The 20,898-nt window shown below is 41.8% G+C and overlaps 1 protein-coding gene across 2 annotated transcripts in view; it reads right to left on the bottom strand.

Moving 5' to 3' along the window:
* Nucleotides 1–20,898, bottom strand: part of EVA1A (eva-1 homolog A, regulator of programmed cell death) — a 214,253-nt gene that overhangs the window by 146,534 nt on the left and 46,821 nt on the right. For both annotated transcript variants that reach the window (XM_065834938.2, XM_065834939.2), the window contains exon 2: nucleotides 7,844–8,058. In XM_065834938.2, coding sequence (XP_065691010.2) covers nucleotides 7,844–8,058 — 215 coding nt within the window. The remainder of the gene's footprint in view (nucleotides 1–7,843; nucleotides 8,059–20,898) is intronic.

The following is a 20,898-nucleotide window of genomic DNA, read 5'->3' as shown; positions in this document are numbered from 1 at the left end:
ACATTTCTTGTGCTCATTTTGTTGTGCTCATTAGCTAAGTAATTGCTTGTGCCTATTGGATAAAAATGTTTTAAATCTGGAACTGGATGCGAGCTGTACAAGAAGGCTGTCCTCAGCCATTCCCAAGGGTGCGCTCATTTTTATTGTGCCTCTTCAAATCACTCTTCAAGAAGCGCTTCCCCTGCACACTTAAAATAAACAACGACTGAGTTTAACACCCAAAGCAATTAAACTTGTCTCAGTTCTTAGTACCTTGTAGCAGTTCACACATTCAACACTATTAGGGTGAAACTTTGGACCCATAGAAGCCAATGGTGAAGCTCAATGGGAACTAGGATTTTGCCACAGGGCTGTTCTCTGTACAGCCTCCAGTATGAAAGGAACATAAAGCTGACTGCAGGGTATATCAGTCAGGCATGAAATTACACAGAGGACCCCACTAAATAATTGCCCAAATTGTATGTTGCTGAGGAGAATAACTCAGCAAGTGAACTGCATGAATGGATCACAGCTGTGTGCAGTCAAATGAAAATGGGCAGAGATTTGTACTGAGAATTTTACACAAGAAGATACCAGTAATTTTTTAAAAACATCTTTAAGCATTTTCAGGTTGAATTCAATCCAGATACAGCCATTATGATGAAGTTACACCAACACTTCTATTTAGTGCACCTCTATGAGTTCTGTAGTGAGAAGTAGTAAATATAACAAACAAGTCAGCACAGATTCTCCCTGTAAAGCCGCACAGTACAATGCATTCATAATGGTTTCATGTCACAATTTATTGAATTTTGCTACTGTTTTATGTACCCTTGAGTGTAGATATTACTTTAAAACACACTGTAAACTCTAGTAATTTTAAGTTGAGGACTATTTACAGGTCCTTTATCCAATTATCTGAAGATTGCGCACTCATCTCTATTCATTCACACAAATTACTGAAGCCCACGGAGCAAGAAGGTTTTCCAAGGATCATCAATAGAGAACGGGCTACAGGAGGAAGTAAAATCGTTGATGGTTACCTGCCTACGGCTACATCAAGCAATCTTCCCATTGTGCTCTGCTAGAAAGTGATTCAGCTTTGCCCACATTACCACATTCAGTCTGTGCAATATAGGAAGAAGAGATCAAAGGCCCTGAATCCTGATCCCTGATCTATGGCAGGTTTTAGTATTCTATGAGCTCTCTCTTATCACTCTCACTCTTGTATTGCTCACAGCAGAGTCACAGAATCATAGAACAGTTTGGATTGGAAGGGATCTTCAAAGCTCAACCAGTCCAACCCCTGCCTTGAGCAGGGACATCTTCACCCAGATCAGGTTGCTCAGAGCCCCGTCCAGCCTGGCCTGGGATGTCTCCAGGGATGGGGTATCCACCACCTCTCTGGGAAACCTGGGCCAGGGTTTCACCACCCACAGTGTAACAAATTTCTTCCTCATGTCTGGCCTGAATTTCTCCTCCTTTAATTTAAAACCGTCACTCCTTGTCCTATCATAACAGGCCTTGCTAAAAAGTCTGTACCCGTCTTTCTTATAGGCCCCTTTTAAGTAAAAAGATAGGGGCAAAGTCAGCAGGAAGAAAGTCTGCCCACACATTTGGTGACTCACATTAATGAAATAAAGAAAAAATGTGAAATAAAGAGCTGAAAACTGGGCACTCATTCCCTTTCACCAGTTCTGTTACAGAACTAGTAAATGCCAGCAGGACAGGCAGCAGTGGGCTGGATGTTATAACATGACAGCAAGATTCACCAGAACTTCTCTGGTAGAGCCTTTAAAGAGCCCAGAGACAGCGATTCACAAAGAGTGGGAACATGCTCAGCGAAGGACCTGATAAAAGCTGCATTACAAATATTACCCAATTAAACATTACCTACATTTCCTAACAGTGGGAAACTTAATCTGTATGTGAGGGTCAACTTCAAAGGGAGAGGAGGTCTAAGTTGAAGAAATACAAAAGGATACATAACCAAAAGTCATGGGATTAAAGAAAGGGAAAGCTTAAAACACAAAGTGGGAAAAAAAAAAATCATTGAGAGCAAATGGTTACACTGTCAAACAAGGTCTTAGTAGCAATGATGGAAGCCCTGTGACTTGGAAAGTTTGAATTTAGAGTAAACAAAGTGTTAGGAGGCTTAGACCCCGGGGAGCAGTTCTGCCTCATCAGGGAGACAGGCTGCACTGGCCACCTCTGCCTCCAGCATCTCCTCTTCTGCAATACATAACCACACTGCTCTGATGAGCTACTGCAGCCAAGCCAAAGACTTCAAAGATACAGCAATATAGAGATTATCTATGACCTCTGCATCAGGCAGCTCTTCTACTTGCAAATAATTAGCTGGGGGAGCTACTTGCCAGAGAGTTATATTTCAGCAAGATTCATGAGCGAAGCTGCACTGGTTCTGTGATTTTTAAGAGTAATTTCGGCAGGGTAGTCACCTCTTCTTGACCCTGAGCTCGCTGCTCACCATCTTCTGCGAAGTAATTAACATAGTCTGGCAAAGAGTTGCCTGAACTGCTTTTTATTTCACTGACATTTCTGAAACTGAAACTTTCCTTGTTCAAACTGTCTGTGAGCTGTGGAGATCTTATAATACACAAGATTACAAATGGTGGGTTCTCCTCCCAGTGGTATTGATGACCCATATTCATTCTTTCTATCATTTTTCTCCCTCTTTTCCCTTGACCATCATCATCTTATAGGTGTTCGGTCATGGGAAAGGGTCTTTTCTCATTCCTGTTGAAGCCACTTAGGGCTGTTACATCAGTGGGACCATGCAACATACTGTGAGTGGGCACAGCAGTAGCCACCGTCCTTGGCCTACTAAGAAAGAAAGAGCAGTTGGATAGTTTTCTTCTACTTTGTACTTTACTGTTCCACACAGTTAATCCAGAATATTTGGGGAAAATAGAACCCTTTTCAGAAACAGTAACACACACACTCCTACCTTCCAGCCCCATCATTTTGTGATCAACTGGCCCAGGCTTTGAGAGTCACGCAGCTACTGGAAAGTTTATCTCATCTTTCACAGAAGAGGTCAGCTGCCATTTGCTTTCTATCACAAAAACCTTCCTGGTAGGGGCAAAGAAAGAGGAGAAGGGCTCAGGAAATCCTGTGGTTAGCATGCAAGGAATCCGCTCCCTTTTGTACCACAGCTTGAGCGACAGCGGGAGAGGTGGCAGCAAAGGTGTCCTGTATCTCTCTTAAAGGACAAAAGGAAATACCACATCAGCAGCACGAGTGATTCTTGTCACCAGCAACTGGTTGTCCTGGAGAGTGTTGAAAGAGACCCAGGCCACAGGCTGTGCCTACGCTCCCTCCCCAGACTGGCTAATTTTTCTAACAAGGTGCAGAACTCCCCAGCACCATCTAAGCACAGCTGGTCTTGGGAAAACAGGTCACACGGTAAAACATTGCCCTCTGAAGTGCAGTTTCCTGCTGATTTCAGTACATGCATATATGAAGAGAGAAGTTAGTTAGTCTACAATGTCTTTGATAAGTATTTGGGAGCAGAAACACAACAGATAAGTGCCTCTTCAGGGCTTCTTATTTTCCTTCTAAACAAGCTGTGCTCTGGGGCTTTCCCTTTTCCTTCCTTACTTTTCTGTCAATTTACCAAAATGAGAATATTGCAGGTAATCTGCTGTAAAGTGTAATCTAGTTTTCTGGTAAAAAGCAAGAACTGCAGGCCAACCAGTAAACATTCTTCCATCCAGACCTTGAGTAGTTTGTTGCTGAAAACAAGTGACATCTGACATACTGATACAGAAATGAGCAGCTATGGGAAGCTTTATAAACAAGCCACTCCAAACCGCCTCCTCTTCAGCTAAGTAGCTTCCTTCAAATATACAGATGCCTCCACATATTTTTGCAGGCACAAGCTGTGTATTGTGAGTTTGGCTAGGAGTGACTAGGTTTTTTACTACAGGGATTCACTTCCCAGGAGGCACTTATCAGTAGGCAATGCAGAACACTTAATACTCCTATTTCTTTGTCCTCTGTGCCAACATTCATGTGTTCAAGTGAATAAACATATGCTGCTGTTGTATATTTTTGTCAGCTTCATTATTTCCCTAGAGGCAAGATCTCATGAGATGTCCCCATGGCATGGAAATGCAAATCTGTGCAGAGGTGTGAGAGGTGAGAGAACCATGGCATAAGGGAGAGGCTAAAGTAGATGAGGATGGTCCCTAGCAGGGTAAAAGGTGTCTCCAGATGTTCCCATGTGTTGCCCCATTATGCAGCAATGTAATTTAGCTTCTTCTCCATACTCTCACACTAAAAAAACAGACATTGTGTGGATTAAAAACAGGTTTTACTAACCCTATCTGGGTGATGTGAGATTACAGAGCAAGAGGAAAACTCCACTATGAAAGTCCAATGCACCCACCTACCAAAAATCTTCAAGCTCTCAAAAACATCAGCTTGCATGCTCAGACCAACTGCACCTGCACAATTGCTCTAAAAGAGTAAAGGTATGTGGGAGTTACAGGTCATGGCAATAACACTGACGCATACAGGACTGCGTTAGCACAGCTCTGTGCCTTCAGGATCTGAGTTAACATCTCTGCATGATCCTATTCTGGTGATACAGACCTTCCAGTGGTCACACAACTCACCTCTTTGTACAAATTATGCCGTGTGGATAAACACTGTTACTTACTGCCCACCATTTTCAGTGGTGTGACTTCAACATGTCTGAGGGTGGTAAAACACTGGCCCAGATGGACTGGAGAGGTGGTAGACATTCAAGGACAGGGCTCTGAGCAACCTGATCTAGTTGTCCTAGATGTCTAGATGTCCCTACTCATTGTAGGGGTGTTGGACTAGATGACCTTTGAAGGTCACTTCCAACCCAAACTATTCTATGATTCTATGACACATGACCATTAATACTAAATAATTTACTTCTTTGGGTGAAAGGTGAATAGGCTTTGGTCCTAGTAACTGTTCTTCCTGACCTACAAGCAAGAAAAGAGATGGTTCAGAAACCATAAAGCTCCTTTTCACAGACCTTCTCTGCCAAGGCACCAGTTTGCACTGCATGGGTCTCTTTACCAGAGCCGGCAAAGCATTACCTGCTGTTATTAATGGATGAGTGAGAACTTTTTACACTTCTGTCTCTGAAATGTCTGAAAGATGTTTCATTAATACAGGACAAATCACTCTTTCCTTCCTGCCATATATTTCACGTGACTTGTGCTAACTTTGGGCTCCTCTGTTAAACTGAGTGCGGGGGGGGGCGATCGTTTAAAAAACAAATAATATCTGGCTTTCAACACAACTTTATTTTGTTCCTCAAATCTCACCATACTTGTGTGACCTGATCTAAAAGTTAACAAGAGACCAACCACATCAAAACCAAAATCCCAGTCTGAATGTCCAAATTCTTTATGTTTTTGGAAATCTCCCACTGAATCTGACATTACGGTGTTAGAACAACAGAAATGTGCAGTTTGGTGTCACTGCCTTAATGTCTCAGACACGGTCTCCCAAGCGGTTTGCATTTCATTTCTAACGAAAACAAGAGACTGGCGGACAACTACATGAGACTGGATTAGTAGTGTTTGTCTCAGCGTAATCAACGCTTTCTTTTCCCTTTTTAACATAGCAACAATGTCTGAACTGGACATTTACAGGGGAGGCAGCTTCTAACTGGGAATTAACTGTTACTCAAATGTAGTGTTTGCGGGGAACAGTATTAATAGCTGCCCCTTACCCTCTCTCCAGACCACTCTCCAGAGACTCAGCAAATTATACAGTCATGGGTTTGATTAGACACTGTGATTTTATATACTTAATTTTGATGGGTTCAGTTTGGCTGACTTTTTAAATTACTGACAATCAGAATACACACACAATTGGTCCCACCTATAGCAACCATACAGCTGAGTTTCAAAACCACAAAAATACACGCAATTTTCTTGTCTACAGCTTTTCAGTTTTCCTATAGACATGCATTTCCTACTAGGGAGCTGTAGGCAGCTTGCCATTCAGCCTGGGGGGTTCCTGGCTTACCCTTCAGAGAGGTCTTACCCACTCCACGATGGAGAAAGAACACAGGATTCATCTCTGGCATTTGGACTCACCCTACCCTGGCCAAGCATGGAAAACTGAGGTATCAAAGTCAGATTCAGGGGCACCAAAGAAGCACTGTGGATCTTCTCCAAGGAGACTCTGGAACTAGCCCAAGGTCCCTCAAGAAATTTGTGGCAGAGCAGAGAGTGTCAGCTACCTCTCTAGCACATCTGCATCCCCAAAAATGGGTGAATGGTCTCAATCCTGTAACAAACTTACTGTTCAAGAGATCTGCTGCAAGACTGCCCACAGAGAACACAATTCTCACTCTGACAAACAAGGGAGCTGTAATTAAAGCACTGTAAGTGATGGAGGAAAGCTAATGGGTAACAGCTCTGACGACATTAGGAGCTAAGCCAGGCAGACAGGGATTTCTTTTAAACCCCTCTTGCACATAAAACCACGGCATGGCAAGCCAACATCTTCCCTGTTCTCAGGTTCTTCCAGATGCCTTAAGTGGGCTATTTACCCACCAGGGCTGAGGCTAAGCATGTAGCTATCAATCACACTGGTAAATGAAACATTGCAAATTAATTTTGCAGTAAATCAACAAAAGAAAGAAGGAAAGGCTAGCCTCTGCTATTTTTCTGTCATATTATGAAATTCTGTTGTCCCACCCGGGAAAACCTTCCACTGGTAAGGACTGTGTTCTCCTATACTACAACTCCATCATGCAGTGTTATGAGTGCAATGGCAAATCTGTCAGCTTAACGGTTACACTACGGGCAGACACCAACAGTGCGCAATTTCTTGAGAATTTACCACTGACATTTGGAAGCCAAAGCACTTGCATCAACTTTAAACAAATGCTGTAAATTTCTCTTACAAACCCTGGATGCAAGAAGTGGTGTAGGACACTCTGGCCTTCAGCCGAATTATAAAATAAATTATTCACTAGCCTCGTAGGTTCATGAATCTAGTTTTGCTATGATTTCTTTTATTATGAGTTATTATTGATTCATAGCCATAAGCATACTGGTTGCTTGAGATCTTTGCCCAGAAATTTTTACAGTCCCAAATCCTGCACTTGGAAAGACTTGTGCTTACTTCAACATCCAGAAGCAGACCCCATTCATCTCAACAACATCAGCCAACTCATGTTTCTAATTTTAGTTGTTCCTACTGACAGCTGAGTAACGCTGGCACCTTCCAAATAATCCTTTGATTTGCTGACGTCACATGTGCTCTTGGAAGGATACATATAGTCAACATCCCCTACAAAAATGGACAGAGCTGATTAACTACTGATGCTTGGGAGATTACAAGGTTAAATGATGTATGATCGCTTACAGTGGCCTAAGAGCCAAATGAGTCAGAACAAGTAAAGCCAAGGATTCTCTCTGGGTTTCAAGTTACCAAAGTAAAAGCCTCTTGAAATCGGATCAGTTCTGAAGTAAAAAGAATGCCACGGCAACTTCTGAATGTGTTGAAAAGGTAACCATTGGGAAGGAAACTGTAAAAAAAAGTAATCTTCTAACCCAGTCAAACATAATGTGGTCTTGCAGTGTAATTCAGTTTCAATCACATTCCTGAACTGTTATTGACTAGAGTTGCAGTAAAATTAAGAAATTCATCATCAAAATCTAATTCAGCCCTGTCTAAACTACAAAGATGAATTATGCACGAAGCTGTGTGAGATGTCGGTGCTCCCACACTGTGTAGCACTGCTGAACATAGGTCTGTGCGGCACCAGCATAGACAGATGCTGCCTGGCCAAGGAAAGATGAAGTCCAAAAATTAACAAAGCCAGTTTAACATGTAATACCTGAAGGGAAGTGCCAACTGAACAGGCAACATCCTCTTTAATTAAAGTTGCATAGGAGTGGGGATAGCGAGAAGGACACATCTGATGACTTGGAACAATTCGACCGTAAAAAGAAGACTGGATGCTGATGGTGGTTCTGTGAGGACATCTCAGGGAGACATATTCTCCATCGCAGGCATGATCAGTGTAATTCTTTAGTGCTTGTGATATGTAACCTGCAAAAAATCACAACAAAAACCATAATCAGTGAAAGGTGGTTAATATTTAGGTGATTTACAGCAATGCAGTCTAAAGAACACACTACTAACAAGCAGTGAGGGATGTAGATTTTATTATCTCACACACATGCAAAGAAGCAAGACAATGACATGGTGGGTGGGAAGGCTTGGTGATTTGGCCTTCAGCTGTATTACACACCCTTAGTGAAAGCAATATTCAGATGCTTTAGGTAGTATAAAACAGCAATGAGATCCCACTCCCTTATTCTTTGCTTCTCCTAGATGAACAGACCAGCTCCTTCCGTGTCTTGTTATTTATCGTATGTTCCAATACCTTTGCTTTCTTGGCAGCCAAAGGGACTCTCTCCAGATTCTCAACATCTCTGCTATGCTGAGAGGCCAGCTTGGTTTGCAGTTACCTTCGTTGCTGCAAGGTACACTGCTTCCTCAAGTTCATCATCCTGTCTTCCAAGACATGACAATGCACATAGGGAAGCACAGTTCTTGTGGTTTGAGAATTCACACAGCTTGCTCAGAATCATTTCAACATCAATTCTGGCTTTCCTTGTAGACAGATAGAATCATAGAGTCATAGAATAGTTTGGGTTAGAAGGGGCCTTCAAAGCTCATCCAGTCCAACCTCTGCCATGAGCAGGGACATCTTCACCTAGACCAGGCTGCCCCATCCATCCTGGCCTTGAATGTCTCCAGGACTGGGACATCTACCACCTCTCTGGGAAACCTGTTCTAGTATTTTATCACCTTCATTGTAAAAAAAGTCTTTTTTTTTTTTTTAGTCTGTAAGGGTGTATTTACTTCAATAAGTTAAACACTCCCAGGGCCTTTTTCTTTGTCCCTAGCACCATATCCAGCAACTTCTTTTCACTGTCCAAAATAGTATGGCCTCATCCAGAGCTCTTACCAGGAACAGTTCTTCTTCCATACCAACACTGAAACCTAGCTCAGGAGCTGTGTGAAAGAGTTGTGGTCCAGACAAATTTCAAGGTGCTTAAAATTACTATATCAATGTTCTTAGAGACAACAAACACACAGTAATTTAGCTTCAACATTCAAGCTGCCATTATGAGGGTTAGATTCTCTAATTTCTCTAAATTTTAGTCTGTAGTTCTTACTTAGCAATTCTGTTGCTGCAATGCCTCAAGGTGTGTGCCAAATAAATATTTACTCAAATCAACATCTTTATTTCCAAGTCTCCAGGGCAGTATTTGCTTATAAGAGGCTGAGACACAGCCCCAGTAACTGGAGTGACAGGGCTGTATCAGATCAGAGAACAGCACTGTTTAATTTAGTGTCTTTATCTCACTTGTTCAAGGAAGCGCTTTGGGGATAAAATGTTATACTGGAGTGCATCTCCTTTCACAGTCAGTAGAATTCATGCTCTGTGTGATGTTCTACACCTAGTCCTGGAGTCAGATTAGCTCTTCTCCCACGAAAGTAAGGCAACCATAAAGATGGGTATTGGGAAGAGCAAACTACAGACAAAACCAAAATATAATATGAAACATTAAACCCAACTTTCCACACTGTTCCTCCAATGCATTAGGACATTTCCCTGAGGCTGATCTATTAGGGAGCCTGAGAAATACAACCAAAGTGTAATCATGACTCTGTTTGCTCCTCTAAATATTCAATTATTCTGTCAGAACAGCCATTGTATGGTATGCCTTTCATATTACCAGTTCAGGATGAGGGAAGGTTTCAACCCCTGCAATTAGTGCAGATCACTTGTTGAAACAACTCCTTCCTCTCGTCTTCCATCAGCAATCTCAAAATAACTTGAGTTCGTTCAAGCTCAAGATATTGAAGGGATTGAGTGCTTTGATGGTGACTGCCTAATAATACACAGAGCACAATGTCTGAAACATCTGGCACTGACCGCTGTCAGGGAGAAGATACTGAATTAGGTAGGGCATGGTCAGGGATGACATGATGTTGTTCAAAGAGCAAAATAAAGTGGCTGTAGAGAATTAATGCTCTTTTTCTTTTTTTTGTCCTCTTTAAGTGTGCTAAATTTACGCTACATTCATTGGTAGTTCTTTTGAAAGTGTTGGTATTTCTTTACACATTGATTCATGGTTCAGTAACCCAAAATCTGAATTGTTTTCAGCATCCCTGCTGAATTCTCAGTAACAGGTCTCCAGTGACCTTTTGTACCACTACATGTGGTACGAAAGAGAGAACTACTTACGGTTCTCTTTACTTAATGAAATGTAAAAGATTTTATCACTCTTCATCAAATATACTTATCTGCATTATTATCTGGGATATAAGCTACAGCCTCCACTCCAAAAAAAGGTAAGGCAGGTTGCTACTAAAGACAGCCAAAGACATTTGCCACTCCTGTCTTCATCCTCTAGTTCTGGGATGTGAAATCACCATTATCGATCCAGAAACTGAAAGTAAGAGATTATTTGAGGAAAACATCCCAGCTATGCTGTCACAGTTCACCTTGGAGTGGAAGTGACACAAATTCTTATTATTTTATCAGGAATTTTTTTGGTGATTCACTCATTAGCCTGGCTAAGGAAGATGATGTTAGAGCAGGTGATAATTTGAGTTCTTCTTTAAAAACACGTTTCAGCTTGAAAGCATGATAAAAGTATAAAAGAAATCTAAAGCACTAAGCCCACCAAACTTTTTCCAAATGTTACATGTTTTGAAAATCTGGGATAACGAAAACAATCTCAAAGCTTTTGAGTTTAGCAATTCCCTTTTTTTTTAAAGATTGCGTCAAGGACATGGAATCTTCACTGGTGGGCATCTTTATTTCCAAATTAAACCAATACATAGGAATCAAGTGCTTAACATCTCCTCAACTCAAAAGACCAATGTCATTACCAAAGCAGGGATTTACAGTCTGAAGAGAGAATAAACAACGAAAAGAAATGCCTCACAAAAATGCTAGAGCTTTTTTCCCTCTAATGAGAAGGAAATGTTCCTTTCAAACACCACTTGCAATTTATTTTTCCAAAGTCCAGAGTTTGAATCCTATCAGTCATCAGCAATTACTCTTCCTTTACTCCCAAACACAACCCTGAGTGCTGCCTGTAACTCTATCCCAATCATCACCTCTCCAGGGAACTGTTGCTCAGTGCTCATCCAACAGCCAGTTCTAACCCTTAGCATACATGTGGACTAAAGAAAAATAACAGTTTCATACAGAATAGCATTTTACAGGTATTGTAAATCTAAACATCATCCTTTACTTTCTGTTACAGAGCTACAACCCTGCCTTTTTGAAACCACAACCACTGATGGAGTAGTTCATAAAAGCACAGAGGATATAAGTGCTTTCCTTGCAGCCAGTTGTGGGATAATAGTAGAGTATACAAACACTCATTCACATATTGTATTTAACCATGGTTGTCTAAAAGTGGTAAACCCTCTTCTGCTTCCACTAAGCACAGTTCCAGTTTTGTGTGACAATGCACAGAACAACACACCAGCTCACCAGTCACAGAATCACAGAATGTCAGGGATTGGAAGGGACCTCGAAAGCTCATCCAGTCCAATCCCCCTGCCGGAGCAGGAACACCCAGATGAGGTTACACAGGAAGGTGTCCAGGCGGGTTTGAATGTCTGCACAGAAGGAGACTCCACAACCCCCCTGGGCAGCCTGGGCCACGCTCTGCCACCCTCACTGAGAAGAAGTTTCTTCTCAAATTTAGGTGGAACCTCTTGTGTTCCAATTTGAACCCATTACCCCTTGTCCTATCACTGGTTGCAACCGAGAAGAGCCTGACTCCATCCTCATGACACTCACCCTTTAGAAATTTATAAACATTAATGAGGTCACCCCTCAGTCTCCTCTTCTCCAAGCTAAAGAGCCCCAGGTCCTCGGAAGACAAATTTTGACTTTCACCAAGAAAGAAGACAAACTTCAACCTTCACCTCTGTGTGCTGGAGGGTTAGAGACAATCACAATAAAACTAATTATTTGTACAATTTGGATATGATATGAAACTTTCAATAAATTGCAATGGAACTCAAAGGATTTTAATGGTTAATGAACTACTACCCATAATTCAAGCCAGAGCTTCATTAATATCTGCATGGAGCTATATCTAAGCTATAGTAACATCTTCTTAAAATAGCCTATGTTGAGGTTTTGTAGTTACGAATATAGAAGTGTGTATATATATATAAAATTGAGAAAAATCAACATAGTGAAAAAATAACACCATATGTAGAAACAAGCAATTTCCCATTATATGAAACATACGAAGTCAGCGCAATTGACTGTGTTAGTGAATAAAACATTGCTTGTTCCTGATGACTAACAGAGATGGCTTTTTTTTAAATCCTCTTATTTTCCAGCATTACATATGTACATATATATACATTTTTTTAAATATCTACCATTATTTTCTTCTAGTCTCCTCAGCTTGCAGGTGTTTTTGAGACAGTAAACATGAAACAGAATTTTCTCACAGAAGAAACCTTAAACACTTTTCTGGAACTCAAACTACCCCTATACCACACTTTTTCAGATATAGGCTACAACGGGAGAATTTCAGCTTATTCTTCATACGCAGAACACCACGACCCGTAACATCTCACTGTAACAGTGCTAAGCCAGTGGAATAGAATAACACACCACAGGGATAGCCAAACAGGGCTTAAATGTGACCTCAGGCCAGGCTTGAAGCCAGAGCAAGTAACTCAATGAATGTGTTTCATATCAGGCATTACTGATAATCCCATGGTTGCAGTAGTAAAAGCAGCTTTCTCAAATCACAGAGCAGCCTGGTATGGACAAGTAGGGTTTGTTTTGCTTTGTTACTAATACTGGAGATTAAAACTTGCTATTACAAACCTCCTACAGAAAGATTTGCTTTCACGTTGGCTACTCCCCAATGCTTTCACTCTTCAGATACCACTGGAAAATCTTGAACATCTTGTAAGCATACTTAGGAAAATATGTTTTATTTTAAGTCAACAGTTCCTTGCCCACTATCTGATCTTCTGCACCACAGTTTCAGCTCCAAACAATACCTAGTGTTAACTTAGAAAAACGGCTTTGACACCAGGGTGAATTCAGAACTGCAACTGAGTGCCAGCATTTCAGGGCTAAACAAGGTAATGTTTTGCAAATACTGAATAGTATTTCATATGTCTCCCTGGGTTTGCCTACGGGTGAGAAGGTAGTGGACATTAGATTGCTGAAGGCTAGTGGTGACGGGAATAAAAACATGGTGGTTTTCAACTCTACAGGCTTGTATCTAACTCAGATACTAGCAAAGATTATTGATAATTATTCCCTTAAAATTCTTAACTGTCAACTCCTATAGCATTTAATAAAACACTACAACTCCTCCACAAACTGTTGGAATAACTTTGGATAATTTAATAAGCAACTCCAACTGCAAGTATTTTGGGTCTAGAATTTTAAAGAATTGCTCTAAAAATTCAGTACAAAAAAAAAATCTTTTTTGCTATTTGTACATCATCTTAGAGGCTTTTTTTTTAATTTGCCACAAGTCTATGGTTTCTTGAGAACTTTTTTCTAAAATAAGTTTTTAAAGCCCTTATGGCTATGGATATTGTTTATTTTTCTGATATTTTATATTTTGAAAATGTGCATGAACAGACTTTAAAATGTATCTCTTTTTTTTAAGCTTATATTCCTAGATTCAGGGAGACTTAGCCTGGAAGGGCCTCCTGCAGGTCATCTAATCCAAACTGCTACTCCAAGTGGAGCCAGTATCAAAGTGAGATCAAGCAGCTCAGCACTCTGTTCAGCCCTGACTGCCAAGGACAGGGATTCCCCAGCCTCTGAAGCACCTGTGCCAGTGCTTCACCACCCTTCTGCTTAAAATTTCATTCATAGAAACATAGAACTGTTTCAGTTGGAAAAGACCTTTAAGATCAAGTCCAACCATTAACCAAACATTGCCAAGTCCACCTCTAAACCATGTCCCTAAGAACCTTGTCTACGTGTCTTTTAAACACCTCCAGGGATGGTGACTCCACCATTTCGCTGGGCAGCCTGTTTCAAATAAGTGCTCAGAATTTCCCCTGTTACAACTCATGTCTGTTGCCTTTTGCCTGTTTATTCAGCACCTCTGAGAGGAGTCTAGCTTTGGCTTATGTATAACCATTTTTAGGAAGCAGAAGGAAGCACCTGGTTACCCCTCAGCCTTCTCTTCTCCAGCCTCGCCTCCTACGCATACCATGGACTCCAGCCTCAAACCATCCTACTGGCCCTCCACTGGACTCCCTCCAGCTTGTCAGTGTTTTTCTTACAATCTTGTACTGGTTCAAGGGTTTGACCAGTCAGTTCCTCTACATTTAAGGAATTTCTAAAAAATTCTTCTTTCATCAGTTTTAAGGTTGCAAGCAGGCAGCCACAATGTTGAAGAAAACCTGACAGTAAAGAAAATTTGGCTAGAAGGAGCTGCACCAGGACTTCACCAACTTGCAGCCCCCTCTCCAGCTATTTACTCCTGCTCCTATATTTCAGATCAAAGCCCCTTCCATTGATCTGTGTGCACATGTGTATATGGAGATCAGCACCTGCAACCAGAGTCATACCACAGGTGAGAAGGTCTGTGCGTGTGTCCTGCCAGCAACCATAGCAAGTGAGAGTGTGCATATGCATATCAGTGCACAATCATTAGTTAATATCAAGATAGACTTAGCTGGCATGTAGAAGTTTTGGACACCTCATGTCAAGAAAGACCTTCAGGTGCTGGAGCAAGTTCAGAAATGGGCAACAAAGGTGGTGAAGGGTCTGGAGCAGAAGTGTGATGGAGAGTGGCTGAAGAATCTGATGGGGTTCAGCCTGGAGAAAAGGAGGCTGAGGGGAGACCTTATCACTGACTACAACTGCCTGAAAGGAGGTTGTAGCATGAAGGGTGTCAGTCTCTTCTTCCAAGAAACAAGCGACAGAATGAGAGGAAATGGCCTCAAGTTGCACCAGAGGAGGTTTAGATTGAATACTGGGAACAATTTATTCCTGGAAAGGACTGTTGGGCATTGGAACAGGCTGCCCAGGGAACTGGTGGAATCAGCATCCCTGGAGGGGTTTAACAAACAAGGAGATGAGGTTCTCAAGGACATGGTTTAGTGCCAGAGTTGGGTTATGGTTGGACTCAATGATCTTGAGTGTCTCTTCCAACCAAAATGATTCTATGATTCTACAAGAGCTTTGGGAATCAGGCATGAAAACAGCCATAAGTCTGGGCAAGATACTGGAGAGACCAGTCTGTGAGTTGGCTACAGTAGAGACCAGGAGGTCCAGGTCAGCTACAGGAAGACTTGGGGTCAGGGAGTCAACTGAGAAACCCATCTTCATGAACACATCTGTGTGTGAGGTGGCTGGAGACGTGAGGAACATGAGCCAGCTATTGCACGGACTGAGTGCAGTTACAGGGGGTTTCATGTGCGTATTTTCTACTAACAAGCTTTCATTCTGATCAACCAGAGAGAGGAACAGGATGAGGCCACTGGTGCTGTTTGTGTTTGCATGAATGCTGAATGATGAGTGTTTCTACCTGCGTCAATCTGCATGGCCAGACACACGCACATTTCCCTATCGGGAGCAGATGCTCAGCTGGTCCTGCTCCTGGGAACACAGGTCTGTCCCTGCCTGGTGTCAACCAGCCTACCAGATTTGCCAACCCCTAATACTTCCTACTAAAAGTTCTATGTATGTGTGTGTGCATGTACTTGTGTGCATATGTGTAAAATATGACATACACCCACATTAAAAAACAAACAAACAAACACAAAACCTTTGCAGAATATTTCACCTCATTTGAGTTGCAGGAGAGGCCTAAGCCCCACTATAACTGCGGAGTTCATTTATGCAGAGCTAGATTTCTTAAAACATTTTGTTAAAATAGTGTTATAACATTATAAATATTAATATGTTATATAATTAATATGTTATTGTTACAGTATTATAAATATTACTAGACATTAATGTCTTACTTTAATTGTAAAAGGTATATCTTAGCACACATTAGTAGGTATTATGTGTCAATTACATAAAGCATTTTGAACATAGTACAATCATATTCATAAAATATATATCTTAGAGCATAACCTAAAGATAATTACCAGGTCGCCTTGGGAAGCTTTATGGGGTTTGTTCAGTATTCAGAGAGTAAAAGTTGTAATTTTGAGAGAGATTTAGTGTATACTTCTTACAGCCCAAAAAAGTCAATTCCACACACTATAGACAAACTGGGCACTATTTCATTCTAGAGACACCGCTGCAGTTAAGTGTTCAGGTCATCACTTCATAGCTGAAGGAACTACATGGGTGATACTGTCTGAGCAGCTTCAATTGGCTCTTTCTCCTTGACTCTCAACCAAATCCTGTCCAAAATACAGCCATCTCACAAATAAATCACAGTGCTGCTCACCATGGCCTTGTTATTGCATTTTAAGTAGTGATAAAGAATTCACACCACAGGGGCCATATAACTCCTCTAAATAGAGTTATAATAGGCTTATTTTATTGCAAGAATGACAGTTTCCTCTGGATGGTTTATATACAAGGGATTTTTAATAGCAAAACTGCAGTGGTGTAATTAGGATGCCATAATGATACCTATATAATTTTCCACAGTCACACGGGGACACACTTGTATAACTACAAATGCATCTTTGCTGGTAAACTTCCTCATGTAGGCAAGTTTCACTGGTGTTCATTTTGAGTTCCAGTTCAACAATATAGTCCTTTTGATCCCATCCCTTCCTGGGACAATTCTTACAGAAAACAAATTTGACCTTGGAAATCAACATCATTACAAAATCTAACATGCAAATGGAAAGACTCTAGCTAAGAAAAACAATCCCAAAGCTTGATGTCTTCCCGCAGCCATAGGTAGCACCACCGTAAGGAAGTCTGAGAGCTCAGACAGGACCTGTCCCCATGCTCAGCCTGCTCCCAGGGCCTGCTGATGCTCAGCTTTTCCTACAAGCACCACTGGGTCTTCTGGCAAGAGACTGACAGCCCTTCCGCACCTTCTGGTCTATTCACTAAAATTACTGAAATCAAATTTGTGCAATTTCTCAAGGGCCAGGGACCAACTTATTCATGTGTTGCTAAAGTGATTTAGCAATGCAATATTCTTACATAACAGGGAAAGGAGTCAGGAGCTGGATCCACACTCCGTCAGGACAGACTCTGAGCTTACGGAACATCTCACTGCATATTCAAGAGGCCAAGAACATTTTATGGTGATCAACATCTTAGTCCACCTTCATCTAACCCATGATTTAGGATGTGATGGGGTAATAGAATTTGTGCCATGGCTTGTGTGGTCAATCTGCAATCACTTTCACATTTTCTCCACTCCCAGGAGAACAGCACCCTATAAGTCTCTGCAAGGCACCTCTTTATCTCCATCAAACCCTTTATTGGGTCCTACTTAGTCATTTCACCCACAGAGAAGTCAAGGCTGGTGAGCACAGTGCTTGGCAGGAGTCTTCTGATGCACTCTCGTGCCCAATGAATGCACCTGTTTTCTTTTCCTCTGATATTTTGAAAGCACGGGGTTCACCACATATCAAAGAAAAATCAGTCCAAATTCTTCTCTGGAAATAGGAAATATTCAGCATCGGTCCTGAAAGCAGCTGCTGCATAGCAGGTCTCTGGCAAGGTCTGTGACAGTTCCTTTGTGTCCCTGTGTAGTGGGATAGTGAGAAACAGAGAACCAACCCAGGAAGGCTGAGGACCAAAACAGACTTTCACCATTGCAAACACAGGGTAAAGGGTTTGTTTCTGTATTAAAAACATTCATCAAGGGAAATATAAATCAGCCTGGGTATAACCACATGGCTCTGCAGAGCTGCAGCAGAAGTGCCTAAAAGCAGCCTGGTCTTTGCCCACAGCTTTACTGGGAGTGACAGGGAAATACCCTGCTACCACCCCAATTAAAAGAAAGCTTTTACACAGCATATCACACTGGGCAAAGAAAACAGTTATCATATCACACAAGTGACTGACAAGACTTTATGTGCACTGACCAATTCTTGAAACAAATCAAGAACTAAGCCACAACGATCTGACAAGGGCTGAGAAACACCAACACTGAATAAATAGGTTTCTGCCCATTTGGGAGAACTTATTCTGACAAGACTATGAGTACAGAGAGATGGCAGATTTGTTTAGACAAGGGCAAGTGGCAGGAGCGAAGGCAAAAGTGCACTACCCTATGGGAGCCACTGCTAAAGCCATCACAAGCAACCAGAAACCAGTTCTGGGGCCTTCAGAGTGACCCACACATCCCTGAGAAAAAGTAGATTTCAACTGGCAGGTCAAAATGCTGAATAGTTCCTGCAATCCCAGAGAGCAAGTCTGAAATCGTGTTACTTTGCGTGCATAAGGGAGCATCTCCCTTATGAGGAAAGACTGAGGGAGCTGGGTCTCTTTAGTCTGGAGAAGAGGAGACTGAGGGGTGACCTTATTAATGTTTATAAATATACAAAGGGTGAGTGTCAGGAGGATGGAGCCAGGCTCTTCTTGGTCACAAACAATGGTAGGACAAGGGGTAATGGGATCAAGCTGGAACACAAGAGGTTCCACTTAAACTTGAGAAGAAACTTCTTCTCAGTGAGGGTGACAGACACTGGCCCAGGCTGCCCAGGGGGGTTGTGGAGTCTCCTTCTCTGCAGACATTCAAACCCGCCTGAACACCTTCCTGTGGAACCTCATCTGGGTGTTCCTACTCCGGCGGGGGGATTGGACTGGATGAGCTTTCGAGGTCCCTTCCAATCCCTAACATTCTGTGATTCTATAGCATGACTTACATGTGCAAATACCACCTTGGCAATGAAGAGCTCTCCTCCAGGAAAATATTGCAATCAGGTTGTAGCATCTCTTACTGATTTTAACAAGCACTTCAACGCTCCAATGCTCATTTTTATTAGAAACCTTTTTGTATCGCAAACTGTGAAATTCAAGGCCTCCCTCGTTCAGGGTTGTGTAATAAGGGTGAGGGATAGGCAATTCTCATGTTCAGGTAGCTCAAATCACTCTGGATTGCTTTGCCACCAAGTAATTTTTCCACTGAAGAAGCAGGAAATTTGGGGGGGGGGGACAATGACAAGTTGCTGTCTGTGATGGGAAGGGCAGCTTCTGCTCACAGATGTATGGTGTGAGCTCTGCTGAGACACTGTGGAGAATCCACACTGGTGATTCCCCTCCAGACAGGAGACCTTTGTGCTTAATCCTCCCACAACTCTCCTCCCAAGAAAAATAAAAAAATTAGGCAAAAGCTTAAAAAACTGGGATTTTAACATATCCCTTTTTCTTCTGCTTTGAATTCCGTATTTATTTATTCTTATTCAGGGTAGATTTGACAAATTTAATGAAAGCAACAGCTCTGGAATGAGCCTGCATCCATTTCCCCAGGACCTGCAATAAGAACTACGATGCTGCCCTCTCCACGACCTTTGCCTGTGAAATGCATATTTCTCTTTGCTTTGGCCAGGCCTTGGCAGCTTTATGAACCACAAGAGAGGAAAGGAAATGAGGAGAGACTGAGACAAGATAGAAAAGGCTATACAGTGAAAGGAAGAAGCAGAATAAGGGAAAAAGAAGGAAATTAAAATGGGAAAACAAAAGAAGACATAGAGTAGATATATTTAAAAAAGAATGCTCTTTCTCATTTATTAATTAGAAGTGTGGTCCCAGGGGCTTATCCTGCCAGCAAGAATCAGCTGGAAGCTTCATGGAGGCTGGATCACTTAAGCAAAGATAGGAAAACTGGAAAAACACAAAGAGAACAGCCTTCAAATACTAAAAAGGAGAAAAGAGAAAGATTGTGAGCCAGTATATCCATTTGTAAGTGACCTCTCTTTATGTTCCCATGTGATCAAGTCCAAACTCACACCTGCTTGCAGAAAGGACTGTGTTAGCCCAAGAGGAAAAAGAGCCAGCAGCAAAGGGAGCTCAGACTGACTGGGAAAAGAGGGGAGGGGGGGAACAAACAAACAAAAAAAAAAACAAACAACGAAAAAACAAACAAAAAAGTAACACACCACTAGGTTTGCAGGAGTCTCCCCTAATTTCTGATATGTCCCATCGCTAATTACTTGGCTACAAACCTCAAATATTGCCTGAACAGTAAATGCAATATGTTGCATACGCAACAACGAGACAAAACTGCCAGATCAGCATCTTCTGTTTTAGCCATTGATTTCAGCCAGGAGGAAATTTATTATTCACCAGTAACTGGACAACTTAAAGCGATGCCAAATGTTCTTAGAGTAGCAGGAATGACAGTTTCACAGGATTTTTTTTTTTAAGATAGGTATAAACAATACAAGAGAGAGGCATCCTGAGCAGTACCAGTTCAAGCTGTCAGGCTGCCCAGCCAGCTAGAAGCTAACTAACCTCAACTTCCCACGTGTTTCTCCTGGAAAAAGCATTGCAGGAATGGACAGGAAATCAGCAATTGGGAGTAAAGGCAGGATGGTCTCTGGACCTTGAGCTGAGGATCAAGCACTAATGCAGAAGCTTCATTTCTACCTGTTAAACAAGCTACGCCTTCCTGGTGCTCAAGAGAAAAACCTTGTTTGTCTCAAAACATCTCACCAATTTAAATGCAGTTTCATCTTTCTTGAAGAATCACATCACTTGATCATGGAACTTGTAGTTTTCTTGTTGGGACTTCAAAAATTAGTGGCTAAATTGGTTTATCCTGGTTTAGGCTTCATTATCAAGACCTATTAGATCCCTGTTCTCAGATTTTGTTCTGTTTTTTGTGTTGGTGGGAAAGTATCTGTTTCCTAGCCAGGCAAAACCATACTGTGGAGAAAAACTTTGACTTAGAAGACTGCCCTTTAGACCCCACCAGT

This window comes from Patagioenas fasciata, chromosome 3 (assembly GCF_037038585.1).
Source record: "Patagioenas fasciata isolate bPatFas1 chromosome 3, bPatFas1.hap1, whole genome shotgun sequence".
Lineage (NCBI taxonomy): Eukaryota > Metazoa > Chordata > Aves > Columbiformes > Columbidae > Patagioenas > Patagioenas fasciata.
This window is presented reverse-complemented; position numbering and strand designations above follow the sequence as displayed.